Source organism: Ranitomeya variabilis, chromosome 4 (assembly GCF_051348905.1).
Source record: "Ranitomeya variabilis isolate aRanVar5 chromosome 4, aRanVar5.hap1, whole genome shotgun sequence".
Taxonomy (NCBI): Eukaryota; Metazoa; Chordata; class Amphibia; order Anura; family Dendrobatidae; genus Ranitomeya; species Ranitomeya variabilis.
The window spans coordinates 415,268,302-415,290,319 of NC_135235.1; the positions used below are offsets into that span (position 1 = coordinate 415,268,302).

At 44.4% G+C, this 22,018-nt stretch overlaps 1 protein-coding gene across 5 annotated transcripts in view; it reads left to right on the forward strand.

Annotated features, from left to right (window-relative positions):
• Positions 1-22,018, forward strand: part of LOC143765022 (uncharacterized) — a 48,367-nt gene that overhangs the window by 19,018 nt on the left and 7,331 nt on the right. For 3 of the 5 annotated variants that reach the window (XR_013213312.1, XM_077251245.1, XM_077251243.1), the window contains exons 3-6: positions 11,266-11,351; positions 11,454-11,529; positions 11,613-11,713; positions 14,547-14,658. Coding sequence is in view for 4 of the 5 variants with exons in the window: in XM_077251245.1 (XP_077107360.1) it covers positions 11,266-11,351; positions 11,454-11,529; positions 11,613-11,713; positions 14,547-14,658 (375 nt within the window). In the remaining variant the exon portion in view is untranslated. The remainder of the gene's footprint in view (positions 1-11,265; positions 11,352-11,453; positions 11,530-11,612; positions 11,714-14,546; positions 14,659-22,018) is intronic. The other 2 variants (XM_077251246.1, XM_077251244.1) reach the window with 1 other exon arrangement.

Consider the following 22,018-nt stretch of genomic DNA (forward strand, 5'->3'; position numbering starts at 1 on the left):
AGGAATATAGTATTGGCCATCAGTGGTCATTACTGGGTAACAAGGATTTGGTGATGTGGCGTGTAGCCTTAATCTGAGATGTTCACCACCAGGAGCAGCACATTCGCCATCCACAACATGGCTGCCGTCAGAATTACATTTGCCATCCACAACATGGCCGCCATCAGAATTATATTTACCACCAACAAAATGGCTGCCGTCAGAATTATATTTACCACCAATAAAATGGCCGCCGTCAGAATTATATTTACCACCAATAAAATGGCCGCCGTCAGAATTATATTTACCACCAATAAAATGGCCGCCATCAGAATTATATTTACCACCACCAAGATGGCCGCCATTACATTTAGCACCTGGCTCTGGGCCACCATTTTGGCTGCTATCACATTTAACACATTCGCCATTAACAAAATGGCCACCATTACATTTACCACATGGCTCTGGGCCACCATTTTGGCTGCTTTTACATTTAACACATTCGCCATTAACAAAATGGCCACCATTACATTTACCACATGGCTCTGGGCCACCATTTTGGCTGCTATTACATTTAACACATTCGCCATTAACAAAATGGTTTTGTAATACACAACTCAAAACTCTATTCTTTCTATTCCTTTTCTCTTCTACCCAATTTCCAATTTTTCCTTTTTTTTTTTTTTTTTTTATACAGACTTTCAGAGACTCTTTCTCCTGCCCTAGCAATAGACAACAATCCATTATCTTCTAGGATACCTTTTCTTTCTTTCTTTTCTTTTTTTTTTTTTTTTCTAAGACAATCTTCCACTCCAGGGGCTGTAACCATCCCCCCCTTCTGGCATTCCACACAATTTCCACTAATGTGCATGAGTCTAACTTGCCATCTGAATTTGGCTTAGTGCCCATACGGCAGAACTGCATTACTTTCTCCATCTTTCTATAGATATACAGTATATATATCTATCTATCTATCAAGATAACAAACACCAAACAAACAATAAGACGGGGGAGATGACTCAAACCTGAGATTCTAAAGGGAACTGAGTCTGCAGTACCCAGTTCCTATTGCTTCTTGTCACGTGGTCCCTGTCTGACTTCCGTGCTCCGTACTTTACAAACCAATTATTCCCTACTTTGTCAAATTGCTCCCTAACTTACCGGTCCCCGTGCAGAGTCACTCACTCGATGTCACGGGGCAAAAAAAAAAGGAAAACTATAAATTTAATTGGCTCAAACTGAGTCAATCACTCCAAGCTTTGATGAGCCGCTACACAATTTATTATGCCCGAACTGAGCCAATTCGCTCCAAGATTTACCGAGCCCCCCCTAGGCCGAGTCAATCACTCAAGGTCCTAGTCTCTATTATACAGAACTGAAAATCTTATCACAGGCGACAACCGTATACCACAGACAAAAATTATTATTTTTTTCTACACTCGCTTATTCTTTCCTAGAAACCTGTCCTGTTCCAAACACAATGCTTCTCCTTCTCTAAAAACAAACCTGTTTTTCCTGTTTTATCACTTGCCTCTAGCCCTATGTAAACACTTGCTTTTTTTTTCTTTCTTAGAAACCTGCTTTGACTGTCCTTACACAATACTTCTCTTTTTTACTACGTCATCTCCCCTCTTCACAACATGTAACAGGCAGTAGGCAACTAAAACGTGACGGTTCTTGCAATTAAATGACCAGCAGCGGAGATACCCTTTCTGCCGTCTTACAGATACCAAGAAAACCGGACACGGTCAGGCAATCTGCACAGGATACCCCGAAGGACACAGGTAAAGACTACAGATTATAAAAATCAGCAGACTTACCGTGTTCTGTTAAGGAGTTGATCAGTCTCCAGGTTCGGGGTACTCAGTGCATCCAGCCGTTCCACCCGCCGGTTTTTCAGGGTTCAGGGCTCTCCTCTGCTGGCCCCAGGTTGGGCGGCCAAATATTAGGGTTGAACAATTAATATAAATGTTCAATTCTCTAGTTGCCTACTCCTGGCCTAATGGATATTGATCATGTGCACTAAAGAAATACACCAGACACAGTCAGCTGTAACTCTCCTTGATCAATGTGTGGCTCAGCTCCAAGAAAAGATTTATTAGTCAAACACAATGTTATATATCTCCTGTAAGGGGGCTCGGTTAGTTCTAAAATGGGAGTGATCGGATGTATTCCATTGGTTAGTGGGTTGGGCTGGGCATGAGCAAGTCCATGGGCGGATCCATGAGGTCATCAAGGTGGGTTGGTCCGTGAGGTCATCAAAGTGGGCGTCACTGTGGGTGGATCCATGAGGTCATCTTGGTGGGCGTCATCTTGGATACCAGACCGCATGGTCTGCTAAAACAGGAAATGGCAGCCATCTTCAGTGTCTTACTTTGTCTGAGGAAAACTTATGTAAGGTTAAACAATACATGTTATAGGTTGCTTCTCTCAATTACCTTATGTGTTGAGGTTAATTAAGTATTTGATCTTATGGCTCTCCTCAACATCTACATGCACATATTTACCAAATGCTTGAAGACATTTGAGTCATAGTTAATGTATTCGTACCAGAATAATTAGTTGTGCCACTGCTCATCTTCATTCCTGTTTAGTAGAATGAATAGACCCCTCCATCTTTCGTTAAATTAAGACACCTCATTGGCCAAATTGGGAAAAGGGGTTCAAATAGTTAGAAAAATTCTTGGATCCACCTTTAGGTTCACTATAGACTTTACAGATAGAGAGATGAGGGAAGGGAGCTCTGACTTGTGCCCTTGCTAGTAAAAGGTTTAAAGGGAACCTGTCACCAGGTTTGGCCGATATAAGCTATGGCCACCGCCTTTCAGGGCTTATATACAGCATTCGAGAATGTTGTGGATAAGCCCATGGTCCGACCTGAAAGATAAGAAAAATAACTTTATTCGGATTCCCATGACAGCACCACGAGAGAGGGGATCCGCCCCTTAGGAACAGGAAACCACAGATACAAAAGGGCGGCACCTCTCCCACGTATCAGTTGGTTTCCTATTCCTAAAGTGACGGGATCCTACAGAATTTACAAAAGGATCCCAGGCCGGCCGGCCGACTCAGGTAGCGGGGGGGTCTCCTACCTCGGCCGATGCGGAGATCCTGGAAGATGTCACGGTGGCCCTGGCAGGGCTGCACGGCAGTGACATTCAGCAGGGAGCGGTCACCAGTGGTGTCCTGTCTCCGGGACCAGCGCTGGGTGAGTATGTCCCCTGGGTCTCCTCTTCCCGGAACAATGGCTGGGGGCTCTGTGTACGGCGGCGCATTTGGTGGCGCCACCCGGTGTGCTGCTGGTTAGCCGGCATCCTACGCTGCTCTAAGCGCCGACAGGAAGCGCTGGGAGCCGGGGTGATGTCAGGGGCGGAGCCGGCACTCACTTCTGGGTTTTCGGGGTCCCGCGCATGCGCGGTGTATCCAAGATGGTGGCGCCCACCGATAATTGCATGCCGCTTCCATTTAGACCCCGGAGATGTCCTCCTGCACCTGGGGGGAGGCAGGCAGCAAATCAGGGGAGCGCTGGGCATATCTGGTGACCGGAGGAGGGGTTATAAGAAGAACTCCGGATCGTGGTTCCTTGCTTCTGGCCTCATATTGTGAGTATGGAGGACGAGCAGGCACAGCAGCCTCAGCTGCTGGAAGAGGTGTCCCAGAAGCCCAAAGGAAAGGAACGCGACAGAAGGAGTAGTGAATCTGGCCGCAGAAGCTCCTCCAGACAGGGATCTGGAGCATCAGCCAGGAAGAATCCCCCTCATATTCCGGTACCTTTCTTTGGGCAGCCGCTGGTAAGTGATCTTCGTGAAAGTTCACCCAGTGACGTGATTCCCCTCATATGTTTTATTTTAGGGGAAGAAATGTGTCAGTAAGGTGAAGCACGGAGAATGCGGCATCTGCGGGGTTCCCTTACCTGATTCGTGCCCTAAAAAACTATGTGCCTCCCTGTATCCAGCAGACGGTTGTAATAAATATAGGGGATAATTCAGGAGACTCTTTGCGTGGAACAAGACAACAGGACACAGTTTTATAAGTGGTAAAGTTTATATTATCACACGGTGATTCAAACAGGTGCAGAGAGAAACTCAAGTCCACAACACTTGGTGCAAATGATAAACGCAGCTTAGCAGTCAATAGGAAACTTCAGAGGTAGATGCAAACAAACAGAAAGTCTATGAAGCACAGTTATTCTTGAGGAAACTTGACACCAATAGATCCTTGACTAGTCCAGACACAGATAGATATGCTATAAGGCAGTTCAAATCATATCTTAGCTCAACCAGGGAGGCCTGGTTAATAGTCTCAGGTTTTGCAGAGCAGCAAACAGCTTACATGTCCAACAAATGCAGATGGAAGTAACACGAGCAGCAGATGAAGGAGGATTACTGAACACTGGTGTATGCAGCAGGAACTCTGAGCAGAGTGGCAGGATCTCCAACACAGGTTCACAGGAGCAGGTGCAGGTGCAAGGTCAGGGAGTAATCAGGAGCTGGATGCAAAGCAGAAAAATCTAGCACAGACTGAAGGCTGGGGTGGAGTTTTATAGCAGGAAGACAAGTGCACATGAGACCAAAGACGCCATGTTGGAAAAGGGCAGTAATGCACAAAAGGTAAAAAATGTTCAGAGTCCTGACAACGGTGAGGTCTCAGGAAGGGGGAGGGGGTGAGAGCATTATATCTACATAGATTAGATTGCCTTACTTGCCCCCTCAGGCAGCGGAGGAATCCCTTACTATGGCCGCAAGCCTGAAAGAGATGGTCAGGATGGAAGTCAAACAATCCATAAAGTGCCTATCTCAAGCGGGAAGTTCTAAATATAAAGCTCCATTGTTCTCCGATTCTTCAGCGGATGAGGATAGGGAGGAAGTTTTCTCTGGTTCAGCTGCATCGTCCTCTTCCTCCGACGAAGACACCGCTCGCTTCTGTCTACCCCTTGAGAGGATAGATAAGTTAGTTAAAGTGGTCAGAGGAACAATGGGCATAACAGAACCCAAACCCCAACTTTCCAAGGAGGAAATTATGTTTAGTGGATTGGAGCAAAAGAAACGTAGAGTTTTTCCTCTCAATGAAAAAATTCAAGAACTTATTAATAAAAAGTGGAAGAAGCCTGAGAAAAAAGGTTCCTTACCACCAGCACAGAAGCGCAGGTATCCCTTTGATGACCTGGCAGTCATCAATTGGGAAAAAGCCCCTAAATTGGATGCAGCAATAGCCAAAGTGGCAAAACAGGCCTCTCTCCCCTTTGAGAATATGGGAACCCTTAAGGACCCCCTTGACAGGAAAGCGGACACCTTTCTAAAGGGTACCTGGGAGATGGCGGCCGGTTCCTTAAGACCTGCGGTGGCTTCAACCTGTACAGCCAGATCAATGATGGTTTGGCTGGATCAGTTAGAGACCTAGTTGAAAGAGGGAGCTTCACGGGACTCTATTCTGACTGCTTTACCGGTGATTCAGGAGGCAGCTGCCTTCTTGTCAGACGCTTCCATTGACTCTGTTAAAATGGCTGCTAGGGCAGCAGGAATCTCGAATGCGGCTAGGAGAGCCCTATGGTTAAAATGCTGGCCAGGTGATATACAAACGAGATCAAAGCTTTGTGCTATTCCGTGCAAAGGAGAATATTTATTTGGGCCCACCTTGGATGAACTCCTAGAGAAAGCAGGAAATGACAAAAAGAAGTTCCCTAATCTATTTGGGTCCTATCGTCATCCCTTTAATAAGAAAAGATTTGGTCGCGGAAGAAAGCGTGCCTTTTCACCTGTAAGAGATCGGTCTAGGTGGGATGATAGACGTAGAAGAGGTACAGGATATATGTTCGGTCGTTCCTCAAAGGAGAGGAAGAAGGACAAATGACTAGGAATTCCGGTGGGGGGGTAGACTATTGCAGTTCTATTCAGAATGGTCAGAGATCACAAATAGTGTTTGGGTACAAAACACTATTTCCCGGGGTCTCACACTTGAGTTTTACCGTACCCCACGGGATAATTTTTAATTAACTCCTTTACGTTCTTCTCCCCTGGAACAATCTGCTCTAGAAGAAGAGGTGTGGTCTCTTTGTTCGAAAAATGTCCTTTATAGAGGTTCCAAAGTCTGATAGAAGGGATTTTATTCTCCCCTGTTTCTTATTCAGAAACCTGATAAGACTTATAGGACCATTATAAATCTCAGACATCTTAATAGTTATCTGGTTAAACATACCTTTAAGATGGAGTCCATCAACTCAACAATAACAATGCTGTTTAAAAATTGTTTTATGGTAGTAGTCGATTTAAAAGATGCCTATTATCATGTGCCCATTCATGAAGATTTCCAGCAATTCCTGAGGGTAGCAGTATTAATGGGGGGTGTAGTTCACCATTTTCAGTACAGACCACTTCCCTTCAGTATAACTTCTGCCCCTAGGGTATTCACAAAAATAGTTGCGGAGGTTATGGCTCATTTGTGGGAATCTAATATTCTTATTGTTCCCTACCTTGATGATTTCCTCATAGCAGGGAACTCAGTGGAACACTGTTTGTCTCAATTAGAGGTAACTAGAGTTAAATTGGAACGCCTGGGCTGGATAATTAATTATGAAAAATCCCGGTTGCAGCCCCTAAAAATTCAAAAGTTTTTAGGTTTGTTATTAGATTCAACTACACAACAGTGTCTCCTTCCAGAAAATAAATTAAATCAGATTCAAGATCAGGTATTAAAGGCGATTAATACACCCTCTATGACTCTTCGACAAGCTATGTCCCTGCTGGGATCCCTCACATCTTGCATCCCAGTAGTAAGATGGGCACAATTTCATTCTAGACCCCTTCAGAAAGATGTTTTGATTAATGACAAAATCTTGAGGGGTGTATTGGGGGAAAAAATAACTTTCAAACCGGCAACTCTTGAATCCCTAAATTGGTGGCTGGATAGGGATAATTTGTCGGCAGGAGTCCCTGGATAATAGATATATTGTGGGTGATAACTACGGATGCTAGCTCCTCAGGGTGGGGGCTCACATGGATGACATTGTGATTCAGGGTCAATGGGAATCATACACTACGTCTTCATCCAATCAGAGGGAATTATTGGCAATTGAGTTGTCAGTTAAAAAACTCCTCATGTATCTGCAGGGCCACCACGTCAGGATCCTCTCCGACAACCAGGTGGCAGTCGCCTATATAAATCATCAAGGTGGAGCACATTCCGATACTCTGATGCAGGTCACAGATCGCCTGTTCCAGATGGCAGAAGCGAATTTTCAATCTTTGACTGCTCTCCACATCAGAGGAAAGGAGAATATAAAAGCGGACTTTCTCAGCCGCAATATACTAAGACAAGGGGAATGGTCTCTAAATGGGGACGTCTTCAATAAGATTGTCAGCCGTTGGGGTCGGCCAGTGGTGGACCTATTTGCTACAAAAGACAACAAAAAAGTAAAAACTTTTGTTCTCTGAATCCCACGGAAAATCCGCTGGCAGTGGATGCATTCCTCATAAAATGGGATTTTACTTTGGCTTACGCCTTCCCACCATTGAACCTTTTACCTCTAGTGGTGAGGAAAATCAGAGAAGATCGTGCGAGGGTCATTCTGATTGCTTCTTTCTGGCCCAGGAGAACCTGGTTTGCATGGCTCAGGACAATGTCGGTAGGCGATCCCTGGGTGCTACCAGACATTCCAAATTTGCTCTTCCAGGGGTCGGTATTCCATCCACAAGTGAAGGGACTCCATTTAACGGCTTGGAGTTTGAGCGGTCATTATTAAAAAATAAAGGCTTCTTCTCTAATTTGGTTGATACCCTTTTAAAAAGTAGGAAGCAGATAACAACGAGAATCTACTCTAGAGCCTGGAGAAAGTTCCTGACTTCCTCAGATTTTAACATCAGTGAAGGGGTACCGATACGCCAAATATTAGAATTTCTGCAGAGGGAGTTAGAGTTAAATCTCTCCACAAGCACACTGAGAGTACAGGTATCAGCACTTGGTGCCCTGTTCTCGTGTAATATTGCTAACAATTATTGGGTGTCGAGATTTATTAAGGCAAGTCGGTAGAGCTAGATCGTTACATAAAAATAAAATGGGACCGTTGGACTTAAATCTAGTCCTTTCTTCTCTAACAAAAGACCCCTTCGAGCCCTTAAATGAAGCCTCAATCAAAATGTTATCTCTCAAAACAGCTTTTCTGATAGCTATAATATCAGCTCGCAGAATAGGAGACATCCAGGCGCTTTCTAGACTTCCCCCGTATACAGAATTTTTACAGGATTTATGAGTTATCCTCAGGCCAGACCCAGCCTACTTACCAAAGGTAGCATCGCAGTTTCACAGATCGCAGGAGATAGTTTTACCTTCATTTATCCCTAATCCTTCTAACCCTAAAGAAAATGAACTCCATACATTAGATGTTAGGAGATGTCTTTTACAATATATTTCAGTTACTAATGACTGGAAGAAAGATGATGCACTATTCCTATCCTTCCAAGGTCCTAGGAAAGGGGTTAGAGCGTCAAAATACACACTAGCTAAATGGATTAGGGAGGCTATCTCTCTGGCTTACACGGCAGGTGGGGGTCTGGCTCCGCAGAATCTGAGGGTGCATTCCACCCGAGCCATGGCATCATCCTGGGCGGAAAGGTCTGGAGTGTCAATCGATCAGATACGTAAGGCGGCCACATGGTCATCCCCTTCCACCTTTTTCAAACACTATCGGTTGGACTTGGGGTTTTCCTCAGATCTCCCCTTCGGGTTAAGGGTGCTGCAGGCTGTGGTCCCTCCCTAAAATTGCTTACATTTCTGTAAATCTCTTGTGGTGCTGTCATGGGAGTCCAAATAAAGCATTAAGCTACTTACTGGTAGCGGCGTTTTTCGGAGGCCCATGACAGCACCCTTAGTTCCCTCCCTATTCACGTGGGGGTTGCACTTCCTTTAAAGGGCCACTGTCACCCCCTCCACCCGTTATAAACTAAAAGAGCCACCTTGTGCAGCAGTAATGCTGCAGTCTAACAAGGTGGCTCTTTTAGTTTTGATTCCGTTATTCCCTCAATAAAGCGTTTTAAAATTTGCCCTAACTACCTGTCTGTAGACCTGGAGGCAGGTCCGAAGCCTCCTCTGTGAATCTCCCAACGGCCGTCACTCTTCTCTTCTTGGGATGTGGTCGCCGCCCCCTTCGCGCTGTTTCTTCTTAAATCCGGCGCCTGCGCTGTGCGTGCCTGCCTGAGACAGGCGCAGTCTTCATTGTCCGTCATAGGTCAGATGCAGAGTGCCTGACTGCGCCTGGGCGGGCAGTGCGGCCACCCTGTTGCTGAATCCCCGCCCCGCACTGTGTTATTCATTATGCACAGTGCGGGGCTGGGGTTCCTGGGCATGCGCACTGCGCTGTTCAGATGCTCCCCCAGCTCCCCCGCCTTCCAGCGTTGTTATTTGCGGCTGCTTCATTCCAAACGCTGGCAAGGAAACCTGTATATTACGGCAACGCTGGAAGGCGGGGGACCGGGGGAGCGTCTGAACAGCGCAGTGCGCATGCCCAGGAACCCCAGCCCCGCACTGTGCATAATGAATAACACAGTGCGGGGCGGGGATTCAGCAACAGGGTGGCCGCACTGCCCGCACAGGCGCAGTCAGGCACCCTGCATCTGACCTATGACGGACAATGAAGACTGCGCCTGTCCCAGGCAGGCACGCACAGCGCAGGCGCCGGATTTAAGAAGAAACAGCGCGAAGGGGGCGGCGACCACACCCCCAGAAGAGAAGAGTGACGTCCGTTGGGAGATTCACAGAGGAGGCTTCGGACCGCCTCCAGGTCTACGGACAGGTAGTTAGGGCAAATTTTAAAACGCTTTATTGAGGGAATAACGGAATCAAAAACTAAAAGAGCCACCTTGTTAGACTGCAGCATTACTGCTGCACAAGGTGGCTCTTTTAGTTTATAATGGCTGGAGGGGGTGACAGTGGCCCTTTAAGTAAAAAAAAAGGATGGGGTGTCTCACGTGTGATATCTGGATTGTTACTTTATTAAAAATATTGTGTTTAACTGTGTATAATATTGCGTTTGCTTGTCATTAACTGCGGTAGTCCTCTCAGGCTCTGTAATACAACTGATATGTGGGAGAGGTGCCACCCTTTTGTATCTGTGGGTTTCCTGTTCCTAAGGGGCGGATCCACTCTCTCGTGGTGCTGTCATGGGCCTCCGAAAAACGCCGCTACCAGTAAGTAGCTTAATGCTTTTATTATACTCACCTGCGAGGCGGTACGATTGGTGTCACAGGTGCGGGTCTGTTGCTTCGCCACTCCCCGGCATCGTGCTCCTGCGCAGGCGTACTTCTCTACCCTGTTGAGGGCAGAGCAAAGTAATGCAGTGCACAGGTACTGGGCCTCTCTGTTATTTCCCGGCGCCTGCGCACTCAATAGGGCAGCACGGTGGCTCAGTGGTTAGCACTGCAGCCTTGCAGCGCTGGAGTCCTAGGTTCAAATCCCACCAAGGACAACATCTGCAAAGAGTTTGTATGTTCTCCCCATGTTTGTGTGGGTTTCCTCCGGGTTCTCTGTTTTCCTCCCACATTCCAAAGACATACTGATAAGGAATTTAGATTGTGAACCCCATTGGGGACAGCGATGATAATGTGTGCAAAACTGTAAACCGCTGCGGAATATGTTATATTAAAAGTACGCCTGCTCAGGAGCACGATGCCGGGGAGCGATGAAGCAACAGGAGAGCGGCATCGCAAGAAGATGGGAGGACCCGGACCGGCGTTGCCCATCGGACCAGACCGCCCCCCGGGTGAGTATAATAAAAGTTATTTTTCTTACCTTGCAGGTCAGACCAGGGGCTTATCCACAGCATTATAGAATGCTGAAGATAAGCCCTGAAAGGCGGTGGCCGCATCTTATAGCGGCAAAATCTGCTGACAGGTTCCCTTTAAATAAAACAATTTATCAGTAAAATTCTAAGCTGTCACCGTTCCTCTTGTGTGATTTGTCATGTGACAAGAAAGGTTATGCCCCATAATGGCTTTTCAGGAGTGCACTCCCAGCTTCCTGTTGCTGGGAGAGGGTGCTTCTGCATGAATAAAAGTTCAGACCTGTGGCATATTGACACAGTTGGCCAGAATGTGTGCTCCTCGATGCTGCTATATATGGGCTGCAATCACTTTCCAATTATAATTAAGAACCTTTTAATTACCAGCGAGTGTCATTATCATTCCTCTAAACTCTTGACTGACTTTTATTGTGGTTTGCAAAATTGGTTTGACAGAACTGGACTTGTGTATATACACATGTACATTCTTATCTCCATCGGTTTGTGTTTTACTACAGGTCTGTCCAAAAAAAGATCAAGATCGGAGAAATGTCCTGGTCCTCTGCATTCCCAGGATTGTCACAAAAAGCAGCAGGTTCATCAGGTAAATAAAACAGACTTATTTTACAATGTTATTTCATTTCAGTTTAGAGACACTGTGCATGAAATTATTTTAAATTCTGTATTTCTTACTTTGTCTGTTTAGGCTGAAGGTCTACTGGACATTAAGATCGAAGTCATAGACAAAGAGGAGGAGATGTATATAAGGGCTGATCAGCAGAGTAAGGAGACCTCTATTGTTTATAGTGTACATAAGTTTGAGGATTACATACAGTGTGTTCTGTCATTGTCTCTGTGATTCCAGCAGATGGATCGTGTACGAAAAATCCGCCAGAGAGATGTTCCAGTCCTTTGTATTCTCAAGTTTTTCTAGGCCGCAATGACAGTGTAAAAAAGGATCATCAAGTAAGACTGAACCAAGACACCTACCTCATTCTTATAGAGCCTGAGGTGAACATAGTCTTAAAGGGAACCTGTCATGTCCTCATGTGTATCAACCTATGTGTATAGGGTTAATCTGCAGGTTAATAGCATTCCAATGCTGTCTGGACATCTTGCTGAAAGTATGGCTACTGGAGATAATTACCATATTTTGCGATTTATAAGACGCACCCCAAATTTTGAGGGGAAAAATAGGAAAAAAAACTTTTTTTAAAATAAAATGGTGGTGCTTCTTACAATCCAGGCGTCTTATTGCCTACCAGGGGTGGTGGCTGTGGTGAAGTGGGGTCCCAGGATCGCGGCTGGCGGAGGCAGGAGTGGGGCGATGCTGCGGACCCCAGACTGGGAGAAAGGGGTGTTCGATTGTGCGATGCTTCGGGTGTTCGGTGGTGCAGGCCGAAGTGGAGCAGGGTCCCAGGATCCCTACTGGAGGAGGCAAGAGTGGCGCTGGGGGTGTTCGGTGCTGCTTTGCCGACATTTTTGTGATAGCCCACTGTTTACCATGTGGTGGACTCCGGGAAAATGGCTGCTGGGGCGGCGCATGCGCAGATGGAGATCTTGGTGCTGAGATCCCATCTTCCGAGATCCTGGTACCGAGATCTCCATCTGCGCCTGTGCCGCATACGCGCCCATTTTCCTGGAGACCTCGAGTAGAGGCAGGCGCGGATGGAGATCCTGGCTTTCCTCCATCTGCACTGAGTGAGAAGCCGGACCCCGGAAGAAGAATGGCTGCCGCCATATACCGCTACCGCTCGCTACCGTACCACCAACGCACATCGCAGAACCACCTCAACACCCCCAGCTCCAGGCCCGGAGCATTGACCCTCTCGGTAAGAACAGTGTTCGATTTATAAAACGCACCTCCATTTTCCCCCTAATTTTGGGGATCATAAAATTGCATCTTATAATCCGAAAAATACGGTAACTTTATTCCTCCTGGGAGCTGCAGGGTTTCAGTCATATTGGCGCAGCTAATATGGAAACAGTCAATGTTCAGTACACAGTGAGCGTCGGCTATAAGCACGCCCTGGCACTTTGCTTGCAGCGCATTTGTCAAGAGTGAGCTGTCAATCAAAGTGATGGGGCACGCTTGCAGCTGTTGTTCACAATGACACAACTGCAGCCGCTCCGGGCACATTTCTATGACTGAAAGCTGGCGGCCCCCAGGAGGAATAAAGTTCATTTTCTCCTGGTAGCCTTGCTTTCAGTAAGGCGGCTGGACAGCATTTGAACGCTATTAACCTGCAGTGTAACCCTATATCTGCAGGTAGATAGCATTTGCAGACATAACGGGTTCTTTTTAAAGGGAGTCTGTCAGTAGGATCAACACTTCTAAGCCGACTTCATGGGCATGTAGGTCATAGGAAGCTGAATAAAATGATACCTTGTTATCTGTAATCTGATGTCTTATTCAAGAGAAATCAACCTTCTACTTATATGTAAATGAGCTGTTGAGGGCAATATATAGGACACTGATCTTCATGAGAATCTGCCTCCAGAGCTAGTTTTTATAAGAAGGGAGGAAGTTACCAATGTGAGACATGTAACTAACACACAACTAACAGGAGAACTGAACTTTCTCTGATAACAAACACATTAGCAGCTGCAGCTCTCACAGCTCTGCTGTATGGCAACCCTGTCTGCCTGTGAGATGAAAGTGGAGAGGAGTCAGCAGATGTGTCATGTATAATCACACATACAGTAGCTCTGCGGTGAGATCAGGAGAGAAGAGATCACACATCACGCTGGTAACTCTCCTTCATGTAAAATAAGCCTTGGAGACAGATTCTCATACAGATCAGTCTATGGCCCATAGCCTGGAACAGCTCATTTACATATAAGAAAAACATGGATCTCTGTGTAATAAGACGTCAGATCGCATATAGCAAGGTATCATTTTATTCAGCTTCCTATGACCTCCATGCCTTATAGATACCCTTTAGGGTATGTGTCCACGGTCAGGTTTGCTTCAGGCTTTGGTCAGGATTTTATGCAGGTAAAATCCTGACCAAAAATGCACCTGAGGTCACTGGCCGGTCACCTGCGGTGTTCCTGCGTGTTTTGCTCATCGTAGCAACATGCTGCGTTCTGTAAAAACGCAACGCATGTGCGTTTTTGCGGGAAAAACGCATGCGTTTTTTAATGCACAGTGGAGACGGGATTTCATTAAATCCCCTCCACTATGCTGTAACATCTGGACGCTGCGTTTTTGACGCTGCGGCTCAGCGCTGCGTCAAAAACGCAGCGTTTCCTGAATGTGGACACATACCCTTAAGGTGCATTTACACTGGCAGATCGAGGCCATTAAACGGCCACCTGTCAGCTACATGCAAGCCGATCACTGAGGGTTTAATAGCTGACCACACACTATGGTTCTCTGTGCACAGAATAACATTGTTTTCAGCAGCACATGTCTTGTTCACGCAGGATGATGTACTGTGAGAGTGATGATTTTTCAGCAAACTTAAAAATCATTTCACCCTACGTTAATTGGGAAATGAACGTTCCATCCAGTGTAAATGCACTTTGAGAATGTATATATTTTTTCAGATACGGTAATTGTATTTTATTATTTTTTTTAAACAGGTACAAATAATACAAAACTAACAACCACTGGCCATACAACAATTACCTAAATATACAATTGGCAATTGTGTATTTCACACAATATATATACAAAAGATGCATAAATTATAACGCTCACAAAGGAAGGATCAATGGGTGTCACAGGATTCATTGTAGAATGTATTTTTAGACTTCTCCAACTGTGTACTGAATTTTACATCTGTGAAATCAGGGTGAAGATCTGACCAATATTAAACTGGAGGTTAAAGTAGAAGAAAAAGAAGAGGAGACGTATGTGATGGGTGATCAACAAAATGAGGAGGACGAAATTCCTATAGATAAAGGTCAGTAATAAACACGTTTTTTTTTTTTTTTTTTTTAGTGATTCTGATAGTAAATCAGGTTACATTGAGCATAATACAGAAGCCAGATATGGAAATAGTAGCCCCATTCATAAAAGACAGGTTCTGGTGTTGGTGGCTTCAGGGTAAAAGAACGACATCTAATTTTAATGTGACATCACTACTATATTAGAAATTGGAAAATCGCTAGTTGAGGAAAAAATAGTTCAACTCATCACAATTTATAATGTTTAGTTTTATGCACTTCTCTCACCTTTATTTCATGCAACATAAGTGCAGGTGTCGGGACCACACTCAGTCGGAGCAGCCTTTGGAAGTGGGGAATCACCAGAAATAATACACAAGACACGTCTCGTATAGTATATCACTGGGAAGCCTCTGAAAGCACGCCTGCCTTCAAGGTGCTATCCCCTCTTTATATAGCTGTACAGGTAGTTTCAGTGGTTATACAAGTTTTGCTTGTTTAAACAAAGAAAGAAAAGAGAAGACAAAAAAAAAACAGTTTCAGCTATGTGATAGTTTCACAACAAACAAGACAGTACAGTTTCGCCTAAGTGGCAGTTTCACAAACAAAGAATAGGTTTCACACTATAGCTAAAATGTCCTTGAATGGACAGGTCAATATTGATCACAAATTCTTTTTGGTTCATTGAGGTAACCATTTTTGTTCCGCTCTTCACAATCCCCCCTTTGACATATTCCATTCAAAACCTTGTCATATAGACGATTATTTTAGTCATTCTTTTTGTGATATTACAAAAAAAAACAAAAAAACTTTATATTCTCGCATCCATTACACAAAATTTATTTGTGCATACCGAGATACCCTTGAGTACAACCTTGAATAATACATATATAATTACAATAACTATAACTGTATGTATTAGGCTTTGCATAATCCCGGTAACCCACCCACCGATCCCCCTGAACCAATTGGCCGGGTTAAGAAAAGAAAAGGTATCTGACCACCAGCTATCCTTATTTTGGTCATTGTCTTTGTCATACTGATCCCTGAGTCGTTGTACGTCTTCTAATTTAAATCTCATACTCATAGTACTATTCGGGTCTATATAATGACAGCAGGTGGGTCCGATGATTTGACACATACCCCCTTGTGAGGCAGTTAGGTAATCCAATACCAGGGTATGTTGGTTAGTGACTATTATAAGCTGATTCTGTACAGCTATACTAGTATTTAATATGTCCAATATATCCCAAATCTGGTCATCTAGATAATCCGTGGCTCTAACTAATTTATCCCACATCTGTGTTAACATAGGATAAATAAAAAATGGTACTAGCAATTTTGTTGGGAATTCCCATTTGTACTATATGTGGCCTCCCCGAGGGACGTGGTGAGTTATCTGCAGCTCTTTTATACAGTGTGTGCTTGGGCACGGCTTGCATATTCACTTGTTTGTTCGAAATTATGAAAGTAGCCGGGGTTAGGCGTCCTAATGTACAAGTACCCTTTATACCTACGGGAAGCCATTTATATGCTCCTTCTCCGCATATCCAAGATGTACCCTCAGGCAGATCCCACAAAGCTGAGTGCTGCAATACCAATCTGTGAGCCAAATCCACAAAACTAGATACATTCTGAAGCATACACCAAGAGGGTTTTTGTCCCAAGGGGCTACAGTACCCGGCTGCGGGATTCCCACATACATGCATTCCGTTGAGGTTAACATTATTAACATCAATATCATGAGTCTTATACTGCTTTTTTGCAATGGCTTGCATGTATCCATGATGCCTTTCCTTCAAGCTTGACTGCTGTTGGAGTTGTTAACAAGACTTGGAAAGGTCCGTCAAATTTCGGTTCCAGAGTCTTTCTGGTGTGTCTTTTCACGTAGATTTGATCACCAGGTTCCAACTTGTGGCCTCCTTCGAGATTTTCTGGATCTGGAAGGGAAGCAAAAACTTGCGAATGCACTTTAGTTAAACGTTTTTGTAATTCTTGTACATAAGCAGTTAAAGTCTCAGTATTCAACATCAGTTGTTGTGGAAAATAACAACCCAAATTTGCTGCTCTACCAAAAAGAATCTCATGTGGTGACAGCTTAGCCTTCCCCCTTGGGGCGTTTCGGATGGAATACAGGGCAAGTGGTAGACACTCGGTCCAAGGCTTTCCTGTTTCTGCCATGGCCTTCTGGATTTTTAATTTTATTGTTCCATTTAATCTTTCCACTTTACCTGAACTCTGTGGGTGATACGGAGTGTGAAACTGGTTTTCTACTCCCAACATTTTCATAACATTCTGGAATATTTCTCCAGTAAAATGGGTACCCCTATCTGACTCGATCACCTCAGGCATGCCGTAACGGGGTATCAGTTCATGTGCTATTTTAATGGCAGTAGTTTTTGCTGAGGCTTTACGAACTGGATAAGCCTCTGGCCACCCTGAGAACATGTCCACACACACAAGCACATATTCGTATCCATTGTACCTAGGAAGCTGGATGTAGTCGATCTGGAGTCTTTGAAAGGGATACAGTGGTCTTACATGATGCTTGGTTGGGGTTTTAATGGTCTGACCTGGATTGTGTGCCAGGCATATAGCGCATGCAGCACACATGTTCCGAGCGAAATTACCAAAGCCTGGAGCCAACCACCTTTCTTTTACCTTGAGCGTCATACCGTTTGCCGATACATGCGTAGGTAGGTGGAGGTCACTCGCCACTGCGGGGTACCAGGCTCTGGGTAAACACAACAAAGTTCCTTTTTTCCATAATCCTTGCTGATCTTCTGCCCCTTTTTTCTGCCACTGCCCTCGTTCTTCGTCGTCTACCTGTTTCTGAGCTTCCTTCAATCTCTCCTCATCATCTTCAGAGCTATCTAGTGTGTGGGCATGATGTAAGGGTTTACGTGCTGCCTGTTTTGCTGCTTTGTCGGCTTTATCGTTACCCCTGGCTTCCTCGGTGTCGAGTCTCACATGTGCAGCTACCTTTATCACCGCTATTTCTTTAGTTTCTTGTGCTGCCTCCAGAATCTGTCTAATGAGGGAGGCATGTTTAACAGGTTGGCCTGAAGCAGTCATATAACCTCTGGCTCTCCATATTACGCCAAAATCGAAAATAATGCCATGTGCATATCTAGAATCAGTGTATATGTTTGCTGTCTGATCTTTGGCTATTTTTAGAGCTTCAACTAATGCCGTAAGTTCTGCTTCTTGTGCAGACTGATTAGCAGGGAGAGGTTCTGCTTTCAGCACTTCATGCTGAGTTACTACCGCATAACCTGTATGAAATTGTCCATTCATATCTGCATATCTACTGCCATCTATGAAAAGTTCAAATGTAGCATTACAGAGTGGCTTGTCACGTACATTACGTAAGCCCTGAGTCTCTTGTTCCATTAATTGTACACAATCATGCATTGACTCTGATGGGTCAAAGGAGTTGGAGAGTGCAGTTTCCTCAGGTATGGTACCCCCCTCAGACTCTAAAGGGAGCAAAGACGCAAGATTAAGAGTCTGAACCCTGGCAAAGGAAATGTTGGGCGGCAGTAGTAGGGAACATTGGAGACGGAGGTGTCTGGCCATTGAAATATGTTTAGGTTGGACCTGGTTAAGAATGCCATGTACATCATGAGTGGTCTGAACTAGAAGAGGGTGATCAAGAACAATCTCAGAAGCTTTATCTAATAACAGTGAAATTGCGGCTACTACTCTTACACAAGAAGGTGCGGCTCTAGCTACAGGGTCCAGATGAGCTGATATGTATGCCACAGGTCTCTGTTTGTTTCCATGTTTTTGTGTGAGCACCCCTGTAGCATGTGAGGATATCTCAGCTGCCATCAATTGAAAAGGTTTAGTGTAGTCTGGGAGTCCCAAAGCCAGAGCTGATACCAGTGCTGTTTTCAAAGAGGAAAATGACTGTTTAGCCTCTTCACTGAGTGAATATGGCGTGTTGGCAATACAGTCATATAAAGACTGCATGAGTTGACTTGCATGTATGATCCACTGTCTACAGTGTGAAACAATACCCTTTATCTAATCTAAGATGCACAGGAAAACAAACAAACAAAGTCAGTTTTACAGCTGAACTTCAAAGCTTAGGTGAACACACACCTCCCTACCTATCTTAGTTCAAGCAACAAATCAGAGCATCCATGGATGTGACTCTATTATCCTGTGATCTGTGTTACTCTTATCATTATGAATTCTATGGAAACCTGGAGTTAAAAACCACAGGGGGGTCTGATAGAAAACAGCAAAAAAAAAAAAAACAACAACTAACAAATCCTATTATCATTGCAATCACATTGCACCTCAGATAAGGCCCTTCTGCCTCCTGTCTAAACCACACTGGTCTAACAATTCATTTCAATAACAAAAGAGCAAACTTAGCAAATAGAAGAAGAATAAAAGGAGCTAAAACAAAACAAACAATGAAAGACCAGAGACCAGATAGAAACTCTATAATCTGAGTTTACATCAAGACCTCACTATCCTCCCTGGTTGTAATTGGCCATTTTGAGGAGTTTGCCCGTGGCTTGGGACAGACTGAGAGAAAATGCCATTATGTCTGTGAAAATGCCTGTGCTCCCTGACAATATTGCTAGGCCCCTCACAATTACTTGTGCAGTAACAGTTCCTTGCAATATGTCCAAAGTGACCACATTTAAAACATTTCACAGAATAATATTTCCTCTCCTTCATCGTACCCGGCCATTTGCAGTACCTGGCAATATGGCCAGAGCCAGCACAGGCATAACATGTAACACATGCCAAGCCTGATTTATGGGCCCGGACAGAACATACCTCCCTCTGTCTGGAACTTTTAAACTCTTCCATTACTAAGGATGCACTCTTAACAATGTCACGTTTGAACTTTCTTTGTAATTTAGACAGCACATATCTGTCATTACTTTTTATTATTGGATCAAAATTTGATAAAATATTTGATATATCACCTTTTCCATCACTCCCCCCTTTTTGCCCTGCACAGGGCACAATTGGTCGGGGATCTGACCTTGTGTTCAGAGACAAAGAGAAGGCCAGCACCACATTTGAAAAATCATTGATGATATTTTTCAGACTAGTAATCAGTTGGGAACTAGTATCCAGCTCCACACTGCACTGATTAACAATGGCATCACTGGCTGCTGCCATTTCCTTCACAGCTCTGACCTCAGCCCCAGACTGAATCAGCTGGGCTTCCATATCAACACAATGATTTTTCATTTTCAGCAGTTGTGATTCAAGACTAGCAATCTGCTTTTCTCTGTCTACATTATACTGTTCATTCTCTGCCAGTTGTGTCTGTAAGGCACACACTCTCTGCACATTAGTCACACAACACTGGCAGTGGAAATTTGGGGAATCTGCATTACACAGGGATTCCTCATACACACAGATCAGTTTAGCTAACATTTGTAGTCGTTTGCTTGATTTATTCAAGACCGACCGTTTCTGTATGCACATGCTGTCATGCCCACATGCTTGTTCCAATAGGGCAGACCACAGCATTTCTGCTACCCTAGAGACATCAATCAACGCTTGGATCTGATCTATCCATTTCTTGTCTCTGATTATGCCTTTTTTTTTTTTTTTTTTTCCTGAATTCCTTCCCATTTTTTCCTACTAAAAGCTTCTGCCTTAGTAACTCCAAACTTACTAAAAATCTTTCTCAGCCCCTTAGTGGCATCTTCACCACTTCTCTCCTTTATGATAGTATAGATATCTAATTCTTCTGGTTCCGACTTTGTTTGCTTATTCCCCATTTTCTTATCCTGAGCTTTCTTGCCCTAGGTGGCGTTTGGGTATGAGAATACCTCGTTACCTTCTTCCTAAGGAGCTAGGATGTTTAACGGCTTCTGCGTACCGTGTTGATGTAAGAAAATCCTGATTCCTACACCTATAGCAAACACAAATGCAACCAGACAGAGGATCAAAATACAACGTATCTTGTCCCAGGCTAATTTATCTGTCCTGGGCTCATACTATCATACACTTATCCGTCACCAGGTTTTCGTCAAAGACAGGATCAGAGATTGAACATAGGCGCGGAGGTCTCCCCGAAAGGACGCAACCACGTTGCCCAGTGGGACAGTCACTTCTTCTGTTTCAACACCCTGGGCGGCTTATAGGGCTATTCCCAACTTCCACACACCTTCTATTCACATTCACTCTCATTCAATGCCGTACTCCGTGAGGTGGTCAATTCCTAAGTAGTTCAAGAACCCGAGCTATAGGTATCCTCCTCTACTAGAACTACCCGCTAAAGGACACGACACAGAAAATCTTACGGACAGTGCAGGGCAGATATAAGAGATCTAACAGTGTCTCTTACCTGGCCAGGTTTTTATTCATCTGCCGTCCATTATCCCAGATTCTCTTTTTGTTCGTATTCTGCCGGTGTTCTTGAAGGAGTACACAGACCTCGGGTCCCTGTTCAGGCGCCAGGAAATGTCGGGACCACACTCAGTCGGAGCAGCCTTTGGAAGTGGGGAATCACCAGAAATAATACACAAGACACGTCTCGTATAGTATATCACTGGGAAGCCTCTGAAAGCACGCCTGCCTTCAAGGTGCTATCCCCTCTTTATATAGCTGTACAGGTAGTTTCAGTGGTTATACAAGTTTTGCTTGTTTAAACAAAGAAAGAAAAGGGAAGACAAAAAAAAAAACAGTTTCAGCTATGTGATAGTTTCACAACAAACAAGACAGTACAGTTTCGCCTAAGTGGCAGTTTCACAAACAAAGAATAGGATTTCACACTATAGCTAAAATGTCCTTGAATGGACAGGTCAATATTGATCACAAATTCTTTTTGGTTCATTGAGGTAACCATTTTTGTTCCGCTCTTCACACAGGGCTAGACATGGATAACAGCTTGGTACTGCAGACTTAGCTGACGCAGACTGAGAACCAGGAATGGGCACTATACAAAGAAGCCCAAGGTTTTTACGAGAACACTGTATTGGAAGATTTTTGAGTGTTAACAAGAGGTGGATACCCTGCAGATTTTCCTCTATTTATGTTGGTAGAGAAAAATCTTCAGCATTTAACCGGACCAACAAAGTGAATGAGTTTTCTCCAACAACTGTCCACACACTGGGTAAAATACTAATTGAAGATTTAGTCGTCAAAATGTAATTTATGCTGCTGATATTCACCTTTTGTAATGCATGGGGGTAAATACCACATGTACTAGGTTTGTGGAAAAATCCATAGTTGCGTCTTTTTTGCTTCACTTACATTCCATGTGGATGTACCTTTAACCCTTCATGACCGGGGTGATTTTCCTTTTTCTTTTCCTCTCCCTCTTCCAAGAACCACAACTTTTTATTATTATTATCATTACCGTATTTTTTGGACTGTAAGATGCACTTTTTT